The sequence below is a fragment of the Balaenoptera borealis genome, assembly GCF_965194805.1.
Source record: "Balaenoptera borealis genome assembly, chromosome: X".
Taxonomy (NCBI): Eukaryota; Metazoa; Chordata; class Mammalia; order Artiodactyla; family Balaenopteridae; genus Balaenoptera; species Balaenoptera borealis.
The window spans coordinates 64,183,655-64,204,157 of NC_138881.1; the positions used below are offsets into that span (position 1 = coordinate 64,183,655).

The window sequence follows — 20,503 nt, forward strand, 5'->3', positions numbered from 1 at the left end:
TATAAAGGTGACTAAAAAGGCCATATAAAAGTGTTAACACTGCTTTATTCACTATGGATGAAAGAAAAGGAGCAAATACAGTTCTTGCCTTTAAAGAACTTCAGAGATAAAAAGACAAGAAAAAGTCAAGTGGTTAATAAACTGAGATAGTAAATCTAATTAGAAAGTGAAGAAGTAAAAGAAAGTAAACAAGAACAGAAATACGGAAGAGGAGTTATATAATAATGACTTTAAGAGGAAGTGATGAGGCAGAAAGAGATAATAATCACATATCAAGTAAGTTGAAAATGAACACTTTTTCAAAGGACAAAGAAAAGTTAACTCAAAAAGGCATGCAACTTAATCATTATTTAGACAATAGCAAGTTAAGGGGGAAGTGAAAATGTACCATTTTTAGCAGCCTTTCATCTTAAAAAATATGTATAAAAGGGCAGGTGTTTGCAATTGTACTATAACATAGTAGGAACCAACTTTGAAATGTCTTTAAATAAGAGCAGGTTCAAACACCAAGAAATCCTTCACTGCAAATATAAAAAACACCTACTTGTACCCATTTCAGAGAGAACTAATTTTCAAAATCCCATTAAAGGAAATGAAAATCAAATACTATTGGGCAAAGTTAAATGAAATTCTAAATACAAGCCCAGGGAACAAAATTAACATTTACTGAGTACCTACATCATGCCTGGTACTTCTCTATCCCCATTGCTACCATCTTACTTCAGGCCTGCATTACCTCTCTCATGCGGATCATTTTAATAGCATACTAACAAGTATCTTATCCATTTTCTTTTCTCCAATCCATCCTGCACACTGACACCAAAAGTGATTTTTCTAAAATGAAAATTTGATGTTGGTCTTTTGTTTAAAATCATTAAATAGATCCTACAGCCTGTAACACAATGTCCAAACTCTCTAACTTCTACGATCTGATTCCCATCTACCTTTCCAGTCTTTCTCTCGCCTCTTCCCATGCCCACCCTTATACTCTACACCACTATCTCCTTACACTCCATTATTTATTTTTAACTACCTGAGGTTCCTAAAACTTGCAATGCTGTTTTATGCACGTGTTTCTTTTTTTCTGCTCCTCCCCTTGAAGGGTCTTCATCTTTTGCCCTCATAGCAATGAAAAGAGCTACCACGTCTATTTTCAACATCAGTTCAAGTCCTCCTAATGCCAGCTCCCCATCCCCAAATTTTCCAAGAAAGAACTGAATATTCCTTCCTGTACAGGGTGCCTGTACAGATTTCTATTACAGGACCCATAATTTTTATTGTTACGGTATGCTTATTTAGACTGTAGGCTCCTTGGGAGCAGGAACCTAGTCTTATTTATCAGGGTATCCTTACTAACCAGCACAATAATTGGCACATCACAGGTACCTGCAAAGTTTTTAACCAATTAATAAATAAATAAGCTTCATTATTTAGGTTAAAGGTTTTTCACTGCTTACCAAAAGGTATAGTCTATCATCAGTGATTGAGTTCCATCATTTATTTCCTTGAAATGTCTGTTTCACTCCACAATCATCACCCTATTATATGTCCTCATCCTGCATTTTAATGCCACACTAATTTTCCAAAAGCCCACATTCATCATAAAAGAGCCCCATTCATGAACTTACAGTGAATACTATTTTACATCCAAATGCCTCCATTTACCTTTAATGTCTCTCCAAAAGCTGGCTCTACCTTTACCTATCCAATTTCAACTCGTCATCTGGCCGATTTCTTCATCATACCTTGAGTCTGGTACATAAATTCTTACCTTTCCTTTCACCCAAACTGTTTCATCCTACATTCACACCTTATTCTTACCTAATCCAATTAAATACTAACCATCACTTATGGGCCAGTCTGATTTTTTCCATTAAAACTGTACCTGAATGCACCCCCCTCCATTTTTAACCATATGCTATAGCGAATACATTCAGTACCAGTCACTTCAGCACTTCATTCTTTTGTTTTTAAGAATGTTACTTTTTTCTCTCCAAGTGGACTATCATCTCCTTCAGGTAAATCTCATATACATCCTATTGTATTTCCTGTTAGATCCTAAACAATTCTTAGTTACTATGATAGTAAGCCATCATTATATGGTACAGTGTTTTTAAAACTTTTTAAAAGCTTTTTTAAAACTAAAAAAGTCCTCTTTTTAAATAAAATATTATGTTGCAGCCCAATACATAAAATCGATAAAAGGAGAGGGACTCTGATCGAAATGGGATGCAGAGCTTGGAGTGCTGCCCATCTGGCCTTCCCCTACTTGCTTAGCCACATGGTAGCCCCAGAGCACCTCTGCAAATCTCCTGAGGCTCTTTGGAATACAATTTGAAAACTACTGTGTTCAAGTTCTAGCTCTAACACTTACTGGCCATGTACCCTTGGGTAATCACAAACTCTCTAAGTTTCAATTTCCTGAGATAATGAGTATACATGAGAAAGGCCTTTGTAAACTTTAAAGCTTTCTATAAATTAGAGGAATTTACAACTTCACAAGCCGTGAGCTAAACTGGTTATATTACACAATCTTAACAATAGTTACATCACCCAATGGTACCAACTGTGAAAGCATTCTATATTTTAAAATCCACCTTTATTTAAAATAAAATAAAGCATTCTAAATATACAATTCTGGGAATCCCAAGTCCTCTGCCTTGTTTCTTGTACTTAGAATTAACTTTCTAATCTCCATTTGGGGGCAATAACGTATAATGATTAAGAGGACATGCTTTCGAGTTGGGCAGACTTGGTTTGAAAGCCAGCTTTACCACTAATTAAGCTTGGATACGTTACATAAACCTCCCCAAGCCTTAATTTCCTCATCTCAAAAATGAGAACAGCACTATCAGCTTTTCAGTTGCTGCTAGATTAAGGAAAATAACCTGAACTAATCATTTAGCACAGAGTATGAAACCCAGTAAGAAATCAGTAAGTTAACTATTATTTTCCTCTTGGGAAGAGGTGTGGGAGAGTTGAAGCACTTTGCATTAAAGTAGCATTCAATATTCCTTTTCCTTTTTTTCGTGGGCAAAGGGTCATAGCACCAAAAACAAAATACAGTAAGTAAAGTCTATAAATGAAAACACATGACACCTTTGACAACTCAGAGTGCCAAGTTATAAAACAGATGGTTTCTTTCCAGATATCCTGTAACAATTAAATAGCATTTCTTTACTTCTGGATTTTTTAAATCTTCTTTAAAGCTTAGGCAATGTCTTGTTCTTCTTAATACACCTTCACAATACACTTCAAAGTCAGCAAATAATCAGTAAATGTTTATTAAATTAAACAGATTTCCTACAATCAGAAATTTACCATATAACAAATAACTTCAAAGCAACTATCTCTTTTCAACTTGGAATGGTAGCTTCCTATGAGAAATATTACTAATCATGGGCTATTTCTCATGAAAATTGAAGTTTAAAGTTAAGTTTAATTTTAGGAAAGAGGCTAATTAAATATAAAATCAGTCTCAATTTGAAAAAGGAAACTTAACTATCTTTAAAATTATAAACATAAATGTGTGCAAGTCTTTATAGAATACTCTTTGCCATACAAAATTAAGTACCTGATAGGAAAGGTGTTAGGGATATAAGAGTTAAATAAAACAAGGCAAGTATACACTATGCAGCTTTTTTTTTTTTTAAGTAGAGATATATGTACCAATATGGAAAGATGTTCAAGAAACATCTAGGTGAAAAGAGCAAGTTGTAAAAGAGTATGTATGGTATAAGCCCATTTGTGTTTGTCTGCTTTTAAAGATATACAAACAAATCTGTTTGTGCACAGAAAATTATCTGAAGACTATTCAAGACCCCTACTCACATTCTATAATAATATAATTAAGAAAGGAAGCCAAATCACTATCAATTTAGTATTTCGTAACATGGAAACTGAAATGACTCTTTTTTAAAAAGTATTATAAAAACGATAGATTTTAACCTTCATGTGGCCCTAAGCCATTATCAAAGATATTTGATAGAGACTGTCACAAAAACTCTTTCCTAAATGCTCTATCAGTAAACTTTAAATGGAAGAAAAGTTCATTGATTACAAAAACAAAATATTTGCTTATATAGACAAAGGACATTTAAAAAATTTTCCCAAATGCTAAATATTCATGTTACTTTAATTGACTTATATACATTGAAAAATAACTGGAGAAATCACTGATTTATATTAATGTTAGAAATATATTTATTTATATTAACTTTTTTTTTAAACAGTAACATTAATCTCCTAAGGTTTTGTGGGTTTTTTTAAAATTTAATTTAATTTTATTTATTTATGGCTGTGTTGGGTCCTCGCCTCTGTGCGAGGGCCCTCTCTAGCTGCGGCAAGCGGGGGCCACTCCTCACCGCGGCGTGCAGGCCTCTCACCATCGCGGCCTCCCCCCCTGCGGAGCACAGGCTCCAGACGCACAGGCTCAGCAACTGTGGCTCACGGGCCCAGCCGCTCTGCGGCATGCGGGATCCCCCCAGACCAGGGCCCGAACCCGCGTCCCCTGCATTGGCAGGCAGACCCCCAACCACTGCGCCATCAGGGAAGCCCTACTTTTTGTTTTAATTAAATGTTCCAACCATATGAAGAACTAAGATACTGTTGAATTTTCTTTACAAATGACTGAAGTTTGGTAAAATGACACTGTAACCCAGTAGTTGCTTTCCCAATTCTCTTAACAGCTACATGGAACATTAAGTGCTTAAATTTGAAACCAAGACAACAGGAACAGCACGTCCCCCAATAATCCCCCCCAAAATGACGTTTTAGATAATTAGAATAGGTTTAAATATATAAACTCTTTATTTAGATCAGAGAACATACGGTTTTCTCGTATGTTCAGTAGGGTCAAAATGATATCTACCATATTAAATTTCTATATTAATATTAAATACTGTTTTCTTATCCAAGAACAATGGACCAGAAGACAGTTGTAGATACTATTCCTGTCTCTGCCACTTATTAGGTAAAAACTGGGTAAGTCATCGAATGCCTCTGACCCTAAGTTTCCCCATCTATAAAATGAGAGGACTTTTCACACTTGGAAATGTGGAAGTCCTACTTACTTTATGACAGTGAAAAATATCAAGTAGGAGACACTTTTATTTCCTGATTCTTAATTGCTATATGACAACAAAAAATGTTAAGGAAGAGACAATTAAACCTCATATATAATTATTAAAATTATGTATGCCCTCTACTAGAGATTATTAAAAGAGAACCATACTATTTCCTTTAAGGTTTCTACTCAGAAACCCTTTTCTGCAGGGCTGAATTTTTTATTTGGCACAAAATATGTGTTTCAGATTACACTATCTTTTGTGGTGTTACGTGGAGAATTGACCTCTCATTTAAATACAGTTTTATTCTCTTTGAAAAATTCTGAAATATAGCCTTAGTCAGATGAATAACTTTCATAGTAGGAATAAAATTTCCTTGGTCCATGTTAGTTTTTTTTTTTAAGCTAACAATTTAAAGATCTTTACCTTTGGCAGCATGGGAGTATCCCTTTTCTTCTTCTTTTCTGAATTAGGGTCATCTAACAAGTCTGGCTCAAAGGTATAAAGTTCAGTAAGCTCATTCATGGTAAAATGACGTTCAACTTGCTGTTGATCAACAACTCGAAAAGACAGTGACTGCTTAGTTACTTGCCGATCATAAATCTTATCTTCCATGGTTCCCTTTGTAAAAAAGAATGAACAATACACAAATAAATAAATTTTGTAAACATGAAACTTAATCACGAAGAAATATAGGTTATTGGTTACTACAAAATAGCAGAACTTCGTAGTAATATACTGCCATGAAGCAAGTTTTATGTACAATGCTGTTTAATTCATGAGAGATTTTTATGTTCAAAGTAGTTTACATTGACAGAAAAGAAAACTATATTACTGATAATCGTTCTAAATTTTTTCACCAATATGCATTCATCTGTTGCTTTAAATAATTCTGTACTTGGTGGAAGCAGGAGAGCAGTCAGATACCAAGGTAAACAGAATAAAAGAGTACATAAAATAAGATTTTAGGAGGTTACTGATGTAAGAATGCAAGAGAACAGTTTAATTCCTTTCCAGTGGAATACAATAAGCTCTCAACAATCACTATAAACTGTCTTTATGTAATTTAAGTCTTACTTTCCATAACTTCAGGACAAAAAATTAATAACTAAAATGCCAATCTATTATATATTCAATATGGCATTCTGAACTAGAATGTAAAGGAACTCTTAATCTAAATAACAGGAAAGAGTTTACAGTGTAGTTTTCCAACTATATTATGTACTTTTATGTATGAGCAAGGATCTACCAATAAAACCCAATCTCTGGTTGAGAAGCCCAGATTTGGAGGCAGGTAGAGAGGGTAGCATCTGCTCCCAAAGAAGATGTACCAGTTAAAAGGGCAACTTGAGGGACTTCCCTGGTGGCGCAGTGGTTAAGAATCTGCCTGCCAATGCAGGGGACATGGGTTAGAGCCCTGGTCCGGGAAGATCCCACATGCCATGGAGCAACTAAGCCTGTGCGCCACAAATACTGAGCCTGCACTCTAGAGCCCATGAGCCACAACTACTGAGCCCACGTGCTGCAACTGCTGAAGCCCAGGCACCTAGAGCCCAGGCTCCACAACAAGAGAAGCTACAGCAATAAAAAGCCCATGCACCGCAATGAAGACCCAACGCAGCCAAAAATCAATCAATAAATAAATAAACTTAAAAAAAAAGGGTAACTTGATTCTATGAACCTGTATTACATTCAACTGCATCTAATTCTTTGATTTCATTTATTTTCCTTAAATTTCAGCTTCTGTTTTTTAATACCTGAGTTTATACGTGAAGGAAATTAGTTGAATAGTCTTGACTAGAAATATTAAATATTCCTTGTAATGATTCTTTGTTATTATAATACATTACCTGTTTCTTCCTATTTACCTACACTCTTCCAAACTAAGAGAACATCTGGTGACCAGTGAAAACAACGATCACTTGACCTTCACATCTATAAGCAAATTAGATTTAGTTATTGGCTTTTCTACTTATGCTAAGTAAGAGAATTATAAATGTTTAACTTTCTTGAACTAGCAAGAAAATGCTAAATCTGTATACACAGGCAAATCCATCTCAATCTGAGAAAGTTGACATTAGAGACCTGGACAAACTACAAAACAGAAAATCATCAGGGGCCAAAATTGGCTTATGCTGCTTTATGAATAGGAATGATGTTTTCAACTTTGTTTGCCTCTCTATAATGCAGATATGCCCTGAACTCCAAAAATATGATCAGTTTCACCCAATCTTTCAATATTAAAAAGAGAATGTAAATGATAAACCTACCTGAGCTAAGAACCTATATACATACACAGGTTTAGTTTGTCCAAAGCGATAAACTCTGAATATACTCTGGATGTCATAAGATGGATTCCAAGAAGCATCAAATATAATCACTCGATTAGCAGCTACCAGATTAATTCCAAGAGATCCTGCTTTGGTCGAAATGATAAACAATCGCCCTCTGAAAATGAAAATACAAAATAAATGTTTAGTAATGAGTGCTACACAGATATCTTATTTATATGACTTTTTTATTCTAAGGCAGTTTTTTGAACAATCAAGAGTTCAGACAATTCATTACTCACTCACTGAAAAACAGACATGTCTAAGGAGTCGGGTTGATGATTTACATGCACAAGAAGAATCTTACTGCGGTAAAACGAAATACTCTGATTTAGGAATAAAGATAAATATGGAAACCACATGTTTAAAATGTATTCAAGGTATTTATAGATTTCTCAGTAAATGTAGAAAACTTACATACAACTCAAAAAAATATATTGTGTTCAGTACTGTTATGAGCACTAACTACATCAAAATGAAGGGCACTGCCCAAGGAGCTGAGTGACTGATATGCAATTACAATATAATGTAATAAATGTAAGAAGAGAAGTTAGAAAGATGCTAGGTACTTAGGTAAGAAAAATAGGATCAAGTAGACAGAGGGCTCCAGGAAGAATGTATTCAAGAAAAAAAAAAAACTGATAGATTATCTGCTACGTTGGAACACAAGAATTTATATTTCTTGTTTTTTTAACATCTTTATTGGAATATAATTGTTTTACAAAGTTGTGTTAGTTGCTACTGTATAACAAAGTGAATCAGCTAAACGTACACATATATCTCCATATCCCCTCCCTCTTGTGTCTCCCTCCCACCCTCCCTATCCCACTCCTCTAGGTGGTCACAAAGCACCAAGGTGATCTCCCGGTGCTATACAGCTGCTTCCCACTAGCTATCTATTTTACATTTGGTAGTGTATATATGTCAATGCCACTCTCACTTCGTCTCAGCTTACCCTTTCCCCTCCCCGTGTCCTCAAGTCCATTCTCTACATCTGCGTCTTTATTCCTGCCCTGTTACTAAGTTCATCAGTACCATTTTCTAGATTCCATATGTCTTAGCATACGGTATTTGTTTTTCTCTTTCTGACTTACTTCACTCTGTATGACAGACTCTAGATCAATCCACCTCATTATAAATAACTCTATTTTGTTTCTTTTTATGGCTGAGTAATATTCCATTATATACATGTGCCACATGTTCTTTATCCATTCATCTGTCGATAGGCACTTATGTTGCTTCCATGTCCTGGATACTGTAAACAGCGCTGCAATGAACATTGTGGTACATGACTCTTTTTGAATTATGGTTTTCTCAGGGTATATGCCCAGTAGTGGGATTGCTGGGTCATATGGTAGTTCTATTTTTAGTTTTTTAAGGAACCTCCATACTGTTCTCCATAGTGGCTGTATCAATTTACATTCCCACCAACAGTGCAAGAGTGTTCCCTTTTCTCCACACCCTCTCCAGCATTTATTGTTTCTAAACTTTTTGATGATGGCCATTCTGACCGGTGTGAGATGATACCTCATTGTAGTTTTGATTTGAATTTCTCTAATGATTAGTGATGTTGAGCATCCTTTCATGTGTTTGTTGGTCATCTGTATATCTTCTTTGGAGGAATGGCTATTTAGGTCTTCAGCCCATTTTTGGATTGGTTTGTTTGTTTTTTTGATATTGAGCTGCCTAAGCTGCTTGTAAATTCTGGAGATTAGTCCTTTGTCAGTTGCTTCATTTGAAAATATTTTCTCCAATTCTGAGGGTTCACTTTTTGTCTTGTTTATGGTTTCCTTTGCTATGCAAAGATTTTAAGTTTCATTAGGTCCCATTTGTTTATTTTCATTTTTATTTCCATGTCTCTAGGAGGTGGGTCAAAAAGGATCTTGCTGTGATTTATGTCATACAGTGTTCAGCCTATGTTTTCCCCTAAGAGTTTTATAGTGTCTGGCCTTACATTTAGCTCTTTAATCCACTGTGAGTTTAATTTTTGTGTACGGTGATAGGAAGTGTTCTAATTTCATTCTTTTACATGTAGCTGTCCAGTTTTCCCAAAACCACTTATTGAAGAGGCTGTCTTTTCTCCATTGTATATTCTGGCCTCCCTTATCAAAGATAAGGTGACCATATGTGCGTGGGTTTACCTCTGGGCTTTCTATCCTGTTCCACTGATATGTATGTCTGTTTTTGTGCCAGTACCATACTGTCGTGATTACTGTAGCTTTGTAGTACAGTCTGAAGTCAGGGAGCCTGATTCCTCCAGCTCCATGTTTCTTTCTCAAGATTGCTTTGGCTATTCGGTGTGTTTTGTGTTTCCATACAAATTGTGAAATTTTTTGTTCTAGTTCTGTGAAAAATGCCATTGGTAGTCTGATAGGGATTGCACTGAATCTGTAGATTGCTTTGGATATATAGTCATTTTCGCAATGTTGATTCTTCCAATCCAAGAATATGGTATATCTCTCCATCTGTTTGTATTGTCTTTACTTTCTTTCATCAGTGTCTTATAGTTTTCTGCTACAGGTCTTTTTTCTCCTTAGGTAGGTTTATTCCTAGGTATTTTATTCTTTTTTTTTGCAGTGGTAAATGAGAATGTTTCCTTAATTTCACTTTGAGATTTTTCATCATCAATGTATAGGAATGTGAGAGATTTCTGTTCATTAATTTTGTATCCTGCTACTTTACCAAATTCGTTGATTAGCTCTAGTAGTTTTCTGGTAGCATCTTTAGGATTCTCTACATATAGTATCATGTCATCCGCAAACACTGACAGTTTTACTTCTTCTTTTCCGATTTGGATTCCTTTTATTTTTTTTCTTCTCTGATCGCTGTGGCTAAAGCTTCCAAAACTATACTGAAAAACAGTAGTGAAAGTGTGCAACCTTGTCCTGTTCCTGATCTTAGTGGAAATGGTTTCAGTTTTTCACCATTGAGAACGATATTGGTTCTGGGTCTGTCATACATGGCCTTTACTATGTTGAGGTAAGTTCCCTCTATGCCTACATTCTGGAGAGTTTTTATCATAGATGGGTTTTGAATTTTGTAGAAAGTTTTTTCTGCATGTATTGTGATGATCATATGGTTTTTATCCTTCAATTTGTTAATATGGTGTATCACAATGATTGATTTGTGTATATTGAAGAATCTTTGCATTCCTGGGATAAACCCCACTTGATCATGGTGTACGATCCTTTTAATGTGCTGCTGGATTCTGTTTGCTAGTATTTTGTTGAGGATTTTTGCATCTGTGTTCATTAGTGATATTGGCCTGTAGTTTTCTTTTTTTGTGACATCTTCGTCTGGTTTTGGTATCAGGGTGATGGTGGCCTCATAGAATGAGTTTGGGACTGTTCTTCCCTGTGCTATATTTTGGAAGAGTTTGAAAAGGATAGGTGTTAGCTCTTCTCTAAATGTTTGAGAGAATTCCCCCATGAAGCCAACTGGTCCTGGGCTTTTTTTTGTTGGAAGATTTTTAATCACAGTCTCAATTTCAGTGCTTGTGATTGGTCTGTTTATATTTCCTATTTCTTCCTGGTTCAGTCTCGGAAGGTTGTGCTTTTCTAAGAATTTGTCTGTTTCTTCCAGGTTGTCCATTTTACTGGCGTATAGTTCCTTGCAGTAATCTCTCATGATCCTTTGTATTTCTGCAGTGTCATTGTGACTTCTCCTTTTCACTTCTAATTCTGTTGATTTGAGTCTTCTCCCTTCTTTTCTTGATGAGTCTGGCTAATGGTTTGTCAATTTGTTTCCCTTCTCAAACAACTAGCTTTTAGTTTTATTGATCTTTGCTATCGTTTCCTTCATTTCTTTTTCATTTATTTCTGATCTGATCTTTATGCTTTCTTTCCTTCTGCTAACTTTGGGGTTTTTTTCTTCTTCTTTCTCTAATTGCTTTAGGTGTAAGGTTAGGTTGTTTATTTGAGATGTTTCTTGTTTCTTGAGGTAGGATTGTATTGCTATAAACTTCCCTCTTAGAACTGCTTTTGCTGCATCCCATAGGTGTTGGGTCATTGTGTTTTCATTGTCATTTGTTTCTAGGTATTTTCTGATTTCCTCTTTGATTTCTTCAGTGACCTCTTGGTTATTTAGTAGTGTACTGTTTAGCCTCCAGGCGTTTGTATTTTTTACAGTTTTTTTCCCATAATTGATACCTAGTCTCATAGTATTGTGGTTGGAAAAGACACTTGATACGATTTCAATTTTCTTAAATTTACCAAGGCTAGATTTGTGCCCCAAGATATGATCTATCCTGGAGAATGTTCTATGCGCACTTGAGAAGAAAGTGTATTCTGCTGTTTTTGGGTGGAATGTCCTATAAATATCAATTAAGTCCATCTTGTTTAATGTATCATTTAAAGCTTGTGTTTTCTTATTGATTTTCATTTTGGATGATCTGTCCATTGGTGAAACTGAGGTGTTAAAGTCCCCTACTATGATTATGTTACTGTCGATTTCCCCTTTTATGTCCATTAGCATTTGCCTTATGTATTGAGGTGCTCCTATGCTGGGTGCATAAATATTTACAATTGTTATATCTTCTTCTTGGATTGATCCCTTGATCATTATGTAGTCTCCTTCTTTGTCTCTTGTAATAGTCTTTATTTTAAAGTCTATTTTGTCTCATATGAGAATTGCTACTCCAGCTTTCTTTTGATTTCCATTTGCATGGAATATCTTTTTCCATTCCCTCATTTTCAGTCTGTATGTGTCCCTAGGTCTAAAGTGGGTCTCTTGTAGACAGCATATATACGGGTCTTGTTTTTTTATCCATTCAGCCAGTCTATGTCTTTTGGTTGGAGCATTTAATCCGTTTACATTTAAGGTAATTAACGATATGTATGTTCCTATTACCATTTTCTTAATTGTTTTGGGTTTGTTATTGTAGGTCTTTTACTTCTCTTGTGTTTCCTGCCTAGGGAAGTTTCTTTAGCATTTCTTGTAAAGCTGGTTTGGTGGTGCTGAATTCTCTTAGCTTTTGCCTGTCTGTAAACGTTTTAATTTCTCTGTCAAATCTGAATGAGATCCTTGCTGGGTAGAGTAATCCTGGTTGTAGGTTTTTCCCTTTCATCACTTTAAATATGTCCTGCCACTCCCTTCTGGCTTGCAGAGTTTCTGCTGAAAGATCAGCTGTTAACCTTACAGGCATTACCTTGTATGTTATTTGTTGTTTTTCCCTTGCTGCTTTTAATATGTTTTCTTTGTATTTAATTTTTGATAGTTTCATTAATATGTGTCTTGGTGTGTTTCTCCTTGGATTTATCCTGTATGGGACTCCCTGCACTTCCTGGACTTGATTGTCTATTTCCTTTCCCATATTAGGCAAGTTTTCAACTATAATCTCTCCAAATATTTTCTCAGTCCCTTTGTTTTTCTCTTCTTCTTCTGGGACCCCTATAATTTGAATGTTGGTGCATTTAATGTTGTCCCAGAGGTCTCTGAGACTGTTCTCAATTCTTTTCATTCTTTTTTCTTTTTTTCTTTTTTTTTTTAAATTTATTTATTTTTGGCTGCATCGGGTCTTCGCTGCAGTGCACGGGCTTCTCATTGAGGTGGCTTCTCTTGTTGTGGAGCACGGGCTCTAGGCACGCGGGCTTCAGTAGTTGTGCCTTGCGGGCTCTAGAGTGCAGGCTCAGTAGTTGTGGCACACGGGCTTAGTTGCTCCGTTGCATGTGGGATCTTCCCAGACCAGGGCTCGAACCCATGTCCCCTGCATTGGCAGGTGGATTCTTAAATGCTGCGCCACAAGCAAAGTCGCATTCTTTTTTTCTTTATTCTGCTCTCCAGTAGTTATTACCACTATTTTATCTTCCAGGTCACTTATCCGTTCTTCTGCCTAAGTTATTCTGCTATTGATTCCTTCTAGAGAATTTTTAATTTCATTTATTGTGTTGTTCATCATTGTCTGTTTGCTCTTTAGTTCTTCTAGGTCCTTGTTAAACGTTTCTTGTATTTTCTCCACTCTATTTCCAAGATTTTGGATCATCTTTACTATCATTACTCTGAATTCTTTTTCAGGTAGACTGCCTATTTCCTCTTCATTTGTTTGGGCTGGTGGGTTTTTACCTTGCTCCTTCACCTGTGGCATATTTCTCTGTCATCTCATTTTGCTTAACTTACTGTGTTTGGGGTCTCATTTTTGAAGGCTGCAGGTTCATAGTTCTTGTTGTTTTTTGTTGTCTGCCCCCAGTGGGTACGGTTGGTTCACTGGGTTGTGTAGGCTTCCTGGTGGAGGGGAATGGTGCCTGTGTTCTGGTGGATGACTCTGGATCTTGTCTTTCTGGTGGGCAGGACTGCGTCCAGTGGTGTGTTTTGGGGTGTCTGTGACCTTATTATGATTTTAGGCAACCTCTCTGCTAATGCATGGGGTTGTGTTCCTGTCTTGCTAGTTATTTGGCATGGGGTGTCCAGCACTGGAGCTTGCTGGTCATTGAGTGGAGACGGGTCTTAGAGTTGAGATGGACATCTCTGGGAGAGCTCTCACCGATTCATATTACGTGGGGCTGGGAGGTCTCTGGTGCTCCAGTGTCCTGAACTTGGCTCTCCCACCTCAGAGGCACAGGCCTGACACCCAGCCAGAGCACCAAGACCCTGTCAGACACACAGCTTTTTTCCCTTTTCCTTTGTGCTTCATCTAGTTTCACTTGCTTGTAGAGTGTGGCGTGCAGAAGCCTTGCCCTGGGTGCTGCAGACCAGAGTTCGTAGTGCGAAAATCTGAACAGAAGTTCTTAATTTTAATGAAGCTCACCTTATCAATCTTTCCTTTTATGGTTAGCAGTTTGTGTGCCCTGTTTATGAAAAATTTCTCACTACAATTCAGGAAAATACTCCATGCTGTTGCCTTCTAAAACCTTTATGTTTTAGCTTCAACACTGAAATCTATGAACTACTGTGAATTATTTATTCAGGAAAATACAGATTAAGACTATGAAGCCTTACTGCTACATATCTATGACAATGGCTTAAAAAAACAGACATCATCAAGTGATAATGAGGACAGATAACAAATGAAACAGGTACTCTACTAGCTGGAGTGCAAATTGGTACAACCATTTTGGAAAAATGTTTTGGCAGTATAAGCTAAAGCTGAATACGCACATACCTATTACGTAGCAATCCCACTTCTAGACATACATACACAACACAAGCACATGCATATGTTTACTCTAAGACAGATATAGTTCTTTAAAAGTGTAATCTTTGGACTTCCAATTCTGGAAAGATGGAATAGACATGCTGTTCCCTATTCCTCACCATAAGTACAGCTAAAATGCGTGGATATTATATATAAGGTGAACATAAGATTTTTCTGAAAAGTGAGGAGAAGGAAGCATACTGGCTTGGGACCTAAGGCAGAACATGGCAGTGAGTTCCGTAGGCTTTCTTTTTGCCTCATATATCCCAGACTGAGTGCTGAAGAGCGCAGCAATCTGGAAATATCAGTGGGTGCTGTCAAAATAAATCTCCAAGAAAAGTCTGCTCTCTCTAGCCAAAGGACCAAACAAGGGGCAGACTAGTAAGACAGAGAGCTTTAAAACAACAACCGTTTGACTCCAGTCAAATGGTACAGGAAAAATGCAGTGTACCTCCACCCCTGTCATTAAAGGCTGAGTGGGAAGCCCAAACTTCTACCCTCATGTAGTTGTAACAAGGCATATTGCCAGACAGTGCTGTCAGGTAAGTTTGAGTTAACAAAGTCCTCCCAGCAGTGTCAGAGAAGACCACATAGGGAACGAGGATATCCACCCCCACCCAGTGGTTATAAGAAAAACCCTCTCCCCCACTACTGGGTTAGTATCAAAGGAGGTCTAGTGGAGAATCAGAAGTTATAACACAACCCATACAGAAGAACAAAATGGAAATTTTAGAACTGAAAAGTACAGTAACAAGAAACTCAATAGATAGGCTCAACAGTAGAATGTAGAGAACATTCAATGAACTTTGAAAACAGAAGAACAGAAATGACCCAATCTGAATAACAGAAATAAAAAAAAAAGAAATAACAGAGACTCTGGGACCTATAGGACTATAATAAAGATCTAACAGTCTTGTCATCAGAGTCCTAAAAGGAGAAGAGAAAAAAAGAACGGGCTATAAAGGTATTCAAAGAAATAACAGCTGAAAATTACCAAAACTTAGCAAGAAACACAAACCTAGAAATTTAAGAAGCTGAATGAAACACAAACAACATAAAACCAAAGAAATCCATGCCAGGACACACCATAGTCAAACTTCTAAAAACTAAGATAAAGAAAAACTCTTGAAAGAAGTGAGAGAGAAACAAGCCCTTAATGACAGGAGAAAAAGCCAATTTGAAAAATAGCAGGTTTTTTAAAAATTAAAATATATCTGACATAATAACTTTGTGTAAAATTAAGGTATACAACATGTTAATTTGATACATTTATATACTGTAATATGATTGGCATTGTAGTGACAACTAGATTCCGAGGTTACATAATTATTTCTTTTTAGTGGTTGGAATAATTAAGTTCTAGCCTCTTAGCAAGTTTGATGATTATAATAAAATATTGTCTGTATCACTAATTGGTTCAGCCACTATGGAAAACAACATGGAGGTTCCTCAAAAAATTAAAAATAGAACTACCACATTATCCAGCAATTCCACTTCTGGGTATATATGCAAAAGAAATTAATACAGGATGTCAAAGAAATATCTGCACACTCATGTTTACTGCAGCATTATTCACAACAGCCAAGATATCGAAACAACCTAAGTGCCCATCAGTGGATGAATGAATAAAAAAGATGTGGAATATATATAAAATGGAATATTATTCAGCCAAGAAGGATATCTTGCCATATGTGACAACACAGATAAACCTTGAGTACATTATGCTAAGTGAGATAAGTGAGACAAAGACAAGGATTTTATGGTATCACTTACATGTAGAATCTAAAAAAGCCAAACTTGTAAAAATAGCCAATTTTAAGAAATCATGGAGGCTAGGAGGAAGTGGCACAACATTTTTCAAGTGCTAAAAGAAGAGAACTGCCAACTCAGAATTCTATACCCAGTTAAGATATTCTTCAAAAATGATGGGAAAAATCAATAAATTCTCAAATGAGGGTACTCAGAAAATTTGCTGCCAGTAGATCTGCCCTAAAAGAATGGCTAAAGAAAGTTCTCTTCTTTAAAAAAAAAAAAGGAAATTATAAAAGAAATATGAAACATTAGGAAGGAGGAAACAAGAATGAAAAGAACAAAAATTATGAGTAAATAAAATAGATTTTCCTTCTCTTCAGTTTTCTAAATTACATTTGATGGTTGAAGAAAAAATTATTATGGTTCTTAATGTGGTAATCTATTTATGTAAAGAAAACATTTAAGATAATTATAAATGGGGGAGAGAAAGGGACATAAAGAAGCAAAGGTTTCTACACTTCAATCAAAATGGTAAAATGATGACACCAGTAGACTATGATCAGTTATGTACGTATAATACTTAGAGCAACCACTATAAAAGTTATACAAAGATACACTAAAAAACACTATAGAGGAATCAATATGGAATTCCAAAAATTGTAAAAGTAACCCACAGGAAGGGTAGGAAAAGAAATCAGAAGCAAAAGAAAACAGAATTAAAGACAACAAACTGAACAAAAACTGAAATGGCAGCCTCAAGCTCTGTATTAAATGTACATGGTTGTACACCTGAAACTAATATAATGTTATATGCCAATTATACCTCAGTAAAAAAAAAATTGTAAATGGTCTATATGCACCATTTAAAAGAAAGAGATTAACAGAATGGGTAAAAAAAAAATAATGCAACCATACGCTGTCTACAAGAAACTCACTTCAAATATAACAAAATAGGTAGGTTGAAAGTAAAAGGATGAAAAAAGATATAACAAGTAAACATCAATCAAAATAAAGCAGGAGGAAGTAGGCATAGAGGGAACTTTCCTCAACATAATAAAGGCCATATATGACAAACCCACAGCCAACATTGTCCTCAATGGTGAAAAACTGAAACCATTTCCACTAAGATCAGGAACAAGACAAGGTTGCCCACTCTCACCACTATTATTCAACATAGTTTTGGAAGTGTTAGCCACAGCAATCAAAGAAGACAAAGAAATAAAAGGAATCCAAATCGGAAAAGAAGAAGTAAAGCTGTCACTATTTGCAGATGACATGATACTATACATAGAGAATCCTAAAGATGCTACCAGAAAACTCCTAGAGCTAATCAATGAATTTGGTAAAGTAGCAGGATACAAAATTAATGCACAGAAATCTCTTGCATTTCTATACACTAATGACGAAAAATCTGAAAGTGAAATTAAGAAAACACTCCCGTTTACCACTGCAACAAAAAGAATAAAATATCTAGGAATAAACCTACCTAAGGAGACAAAAGACCTGTATGCAGAAAATTATAAGACACTGATGAAAGAAATTAAAGATGATACAAATAGATGGAGAGATATACCATGTTCTTGGATTGGAAGAATCAACATTGTGAAAATGACTATACTACCCAAAGCAATCTACAGATTCAATGCAATCCTTATCAAACTACCACTGGCATTTTTCACAGAACTAGAACAAAAAATTTCACAATTTGTATGGAAACAGAAAAGGCCCCGAATAGCCAAAGCCATCTTGAGAAAGAAAAACAGAGCTGGAGGAATCAGGCTCCCTGACTTCAGACTATACTACAAAGCTACAGTAATCAAGACAATATGGTACTGGCACAAAAACAGAAACATAGATCAATGGAACAGGATAGAAAGCCCAGAGATAAACCCACGCACATATGGTCACCTTATCTTTGATAAAAGAGGCAGGAATATACAGTGGAGAAAAGACAGCCTCTTCAATAAGTGGTGCTGGGAAAATTGGACAGGTATATGTAAAAGTATGAAATTAGAACACTCCCTGACACCATGCACAAAAATAAACTCAAAATGGATTAAAGACCTAAGTGTAAGGCCAGACACTATCAAACTCTTAGAGGAAAACATAGGCAGAACACTCTATGACATACATCACAGCAAGATTCTTTTTGACCCAGCTCCCAGAGAAATGGAAATAAGAACACAAATAAACAAATGGGACCTAATGAAACTTAAAAGCTTTTGCACAGCAAAGGAAACCATAAACAAGACCAAAAGACAACCCTCAGAATGGGAGAAAATATTTGCAAATGAAGCAACTGACAAAGGATTAATCTCCAAGATTTACAAGCAGCTCATGCAGCTCAATAACAAAAAAACGAACAACCCAATCCAAAAATGGGCAGAAGACCTAAACAGACATTTCTCCAAAGAAGATATACAGATGGCCTACAGACACACGAAAGAATGCTCAACATCATTAATCATTAGAGAAATGCAAATCAAAACTACAATGAGATATCATCTCACACTGGTCAGAATGGCCATCATCAAAAAATCTACAAACAATAAATGCTGGAGAGGGTGTGGAGGAAAGGGAACACTCTTGCACTGTTGGTGGGAATGTAAATTGATACAGCCACTATGGAGAACAGTATGGAGGTTCCTTAAAAAACTACAAATAGAACTACCATACGACCCAGCAATCCCACTACTGGGCATATATACCCTGAGAAAACCATAGTTCAAAAAGAGTCATGGGGCTTCCCTGGTGGCGCAGTGGTTGAGAGTCTGCCTGCCAATGCAGGGGACACGGGTTCGAGCCCTGGTCTGGGAAGATCCCACGTGCCGCGGAGCAGCTGGGCCCGTGAGCCACAATTACTGAGCCTGTGCATCTGGAGCCTGTGCTCCGCAACAAGAGAGGCCGCGATAGTGAGAGGCCCGCGCACCGCGATGAAGAGTGGTCCCCGCTTGCCACAACTAGAGAAAGCCCTCGCACAGAAACGAAGACCCAACACAGCCATAAATAAATAAATAAACAAATACTTTAAAAAAAAAAAAAAAAGAGTCACGTACCAAAATGTTCATTGCAGCTCTATTTACAATAGCCAGGACATGGAAGCAACCTAAATGTCCATCGACAGATGAATGGATAAAGACGATGTGGCACATATATACAATGGAATATTACTCAGCCATAAAAAGAAATGAAATGGAGGTATTTGTAATGAGGTGGATGGAGTTAGAGTCTGTCATACAGAGTGAAGTAAGTCAGAAAGAGAAAAACAAATACAGTATGCTAACACATATACACGGAATCTAAGGAAAAAAAAAAAAAAGGCCATGAAGAACCTAGTGGCAAGATGGGAATAAAGACACAGACCTACTAGAGAATGGACTTGAGGATATGGGGAGGGGGTGGGGTGAGATGTGACAGGGTGAGAGAGTGTCATGGACATATATACACTACCAAATGTAAAATAGATAGCTAGTGGGAAGCAGCCGTATAGCACAGGGAGATCAGCTCGGTGCTTTGTGACCACCTAGAGGGGTGGGATGGGGAGGGTGGGAGGGAGGGAGATGCAAGAGGGAAGAGATATGGGAACATATTGTATATGTATAACTGATTCACTGGGTTATGAAGCAGAAGCTAACACACCATTGTAAGGCAATTATACTTCAATAAAGATGTTTAAAAAAATAAAAAATAAAAAAATAAAGCAGGAGTGGCCATATTAGCATGAAATAAAGTATGTTTCAGACCAAAGAAAATTACAAGTAATAGTGAGGGACATAAATGTGTATACAGGAAACAACAGAGCTGAAAATATGAGAAGTAAAAACCTTGAGAAACAGACAAATCCACAATTATAGTTGGAGGTTTCAAACCTCCTCTCTCAAAAATCAGTAACCAACTAGACATAAAGAAGAATACAACAATCCCATTAAATAACAGGATCTGATCAACATTTATAGGAAACTCTGGTCAACAATTGCAAAAAATACATTCTTTTCAAGGGCCCATGTATGATATACCAAGATGTTCTATATCTTGATCCATTAAACAAAACACAACAAAGTTAAAAACTGAAATCATACAGAGTATATTCTCTGAACAGAACTGAATCAAACTAGAAATCAATAACAGAAAAATAATAGAAATCTCCAAATGCTTGGAAATTAAACAAGATACTTCTAGCTATGACTCAAAATGGAAGTCTCAAAAGAAAAAATACACTGAACTGA

General features: G+C 36.3%; 1 protein-coding gene and 1 pseudogene across 7 annotated transcripts in view; one reads left to right on the top strand and one right to left on the bottom strand.

Moving 5' to 3' along the window:
- Positions 1 to 20,503, top strand: part of LOC309620687 (large ribosomal subunit protein uL16 pseudogene) — a 577,085-nt pseudogene that overhangs the window by 523,730 nt on the left and 32,852 nt on the right. The gene's annotated exons all lie outside the window — the stretch shown is intronic.
- Positions 1 to 20,503, bottom strand: part of ATRX (ATRX chromatin remodeler) — a 242,920-nt gene that overhangs the window by 32,202 nt on the left and 190,215 nt on the right. For all 6 annotated transcript variants that reach the window (XM_082376914.1, XM_082376916.1, XM_082376915.1 and 3 more), the window contains 2 exons: positions 7,337 to 7,514; positions 5,493 to 5,687 (listed from right to left, as the gene is read on the bottom strand). In XM_082376914.1, coding sequence (XP_082233040.1) covers positions 5,493 to 5,687; positions 7,337 to 7,514 — 373 coding nt within the window. The remainder of the gene's footprint in view (positions 1 to 5,492; positions 5,688 to 7,336; positions 7,515 to 20,503) is intronic.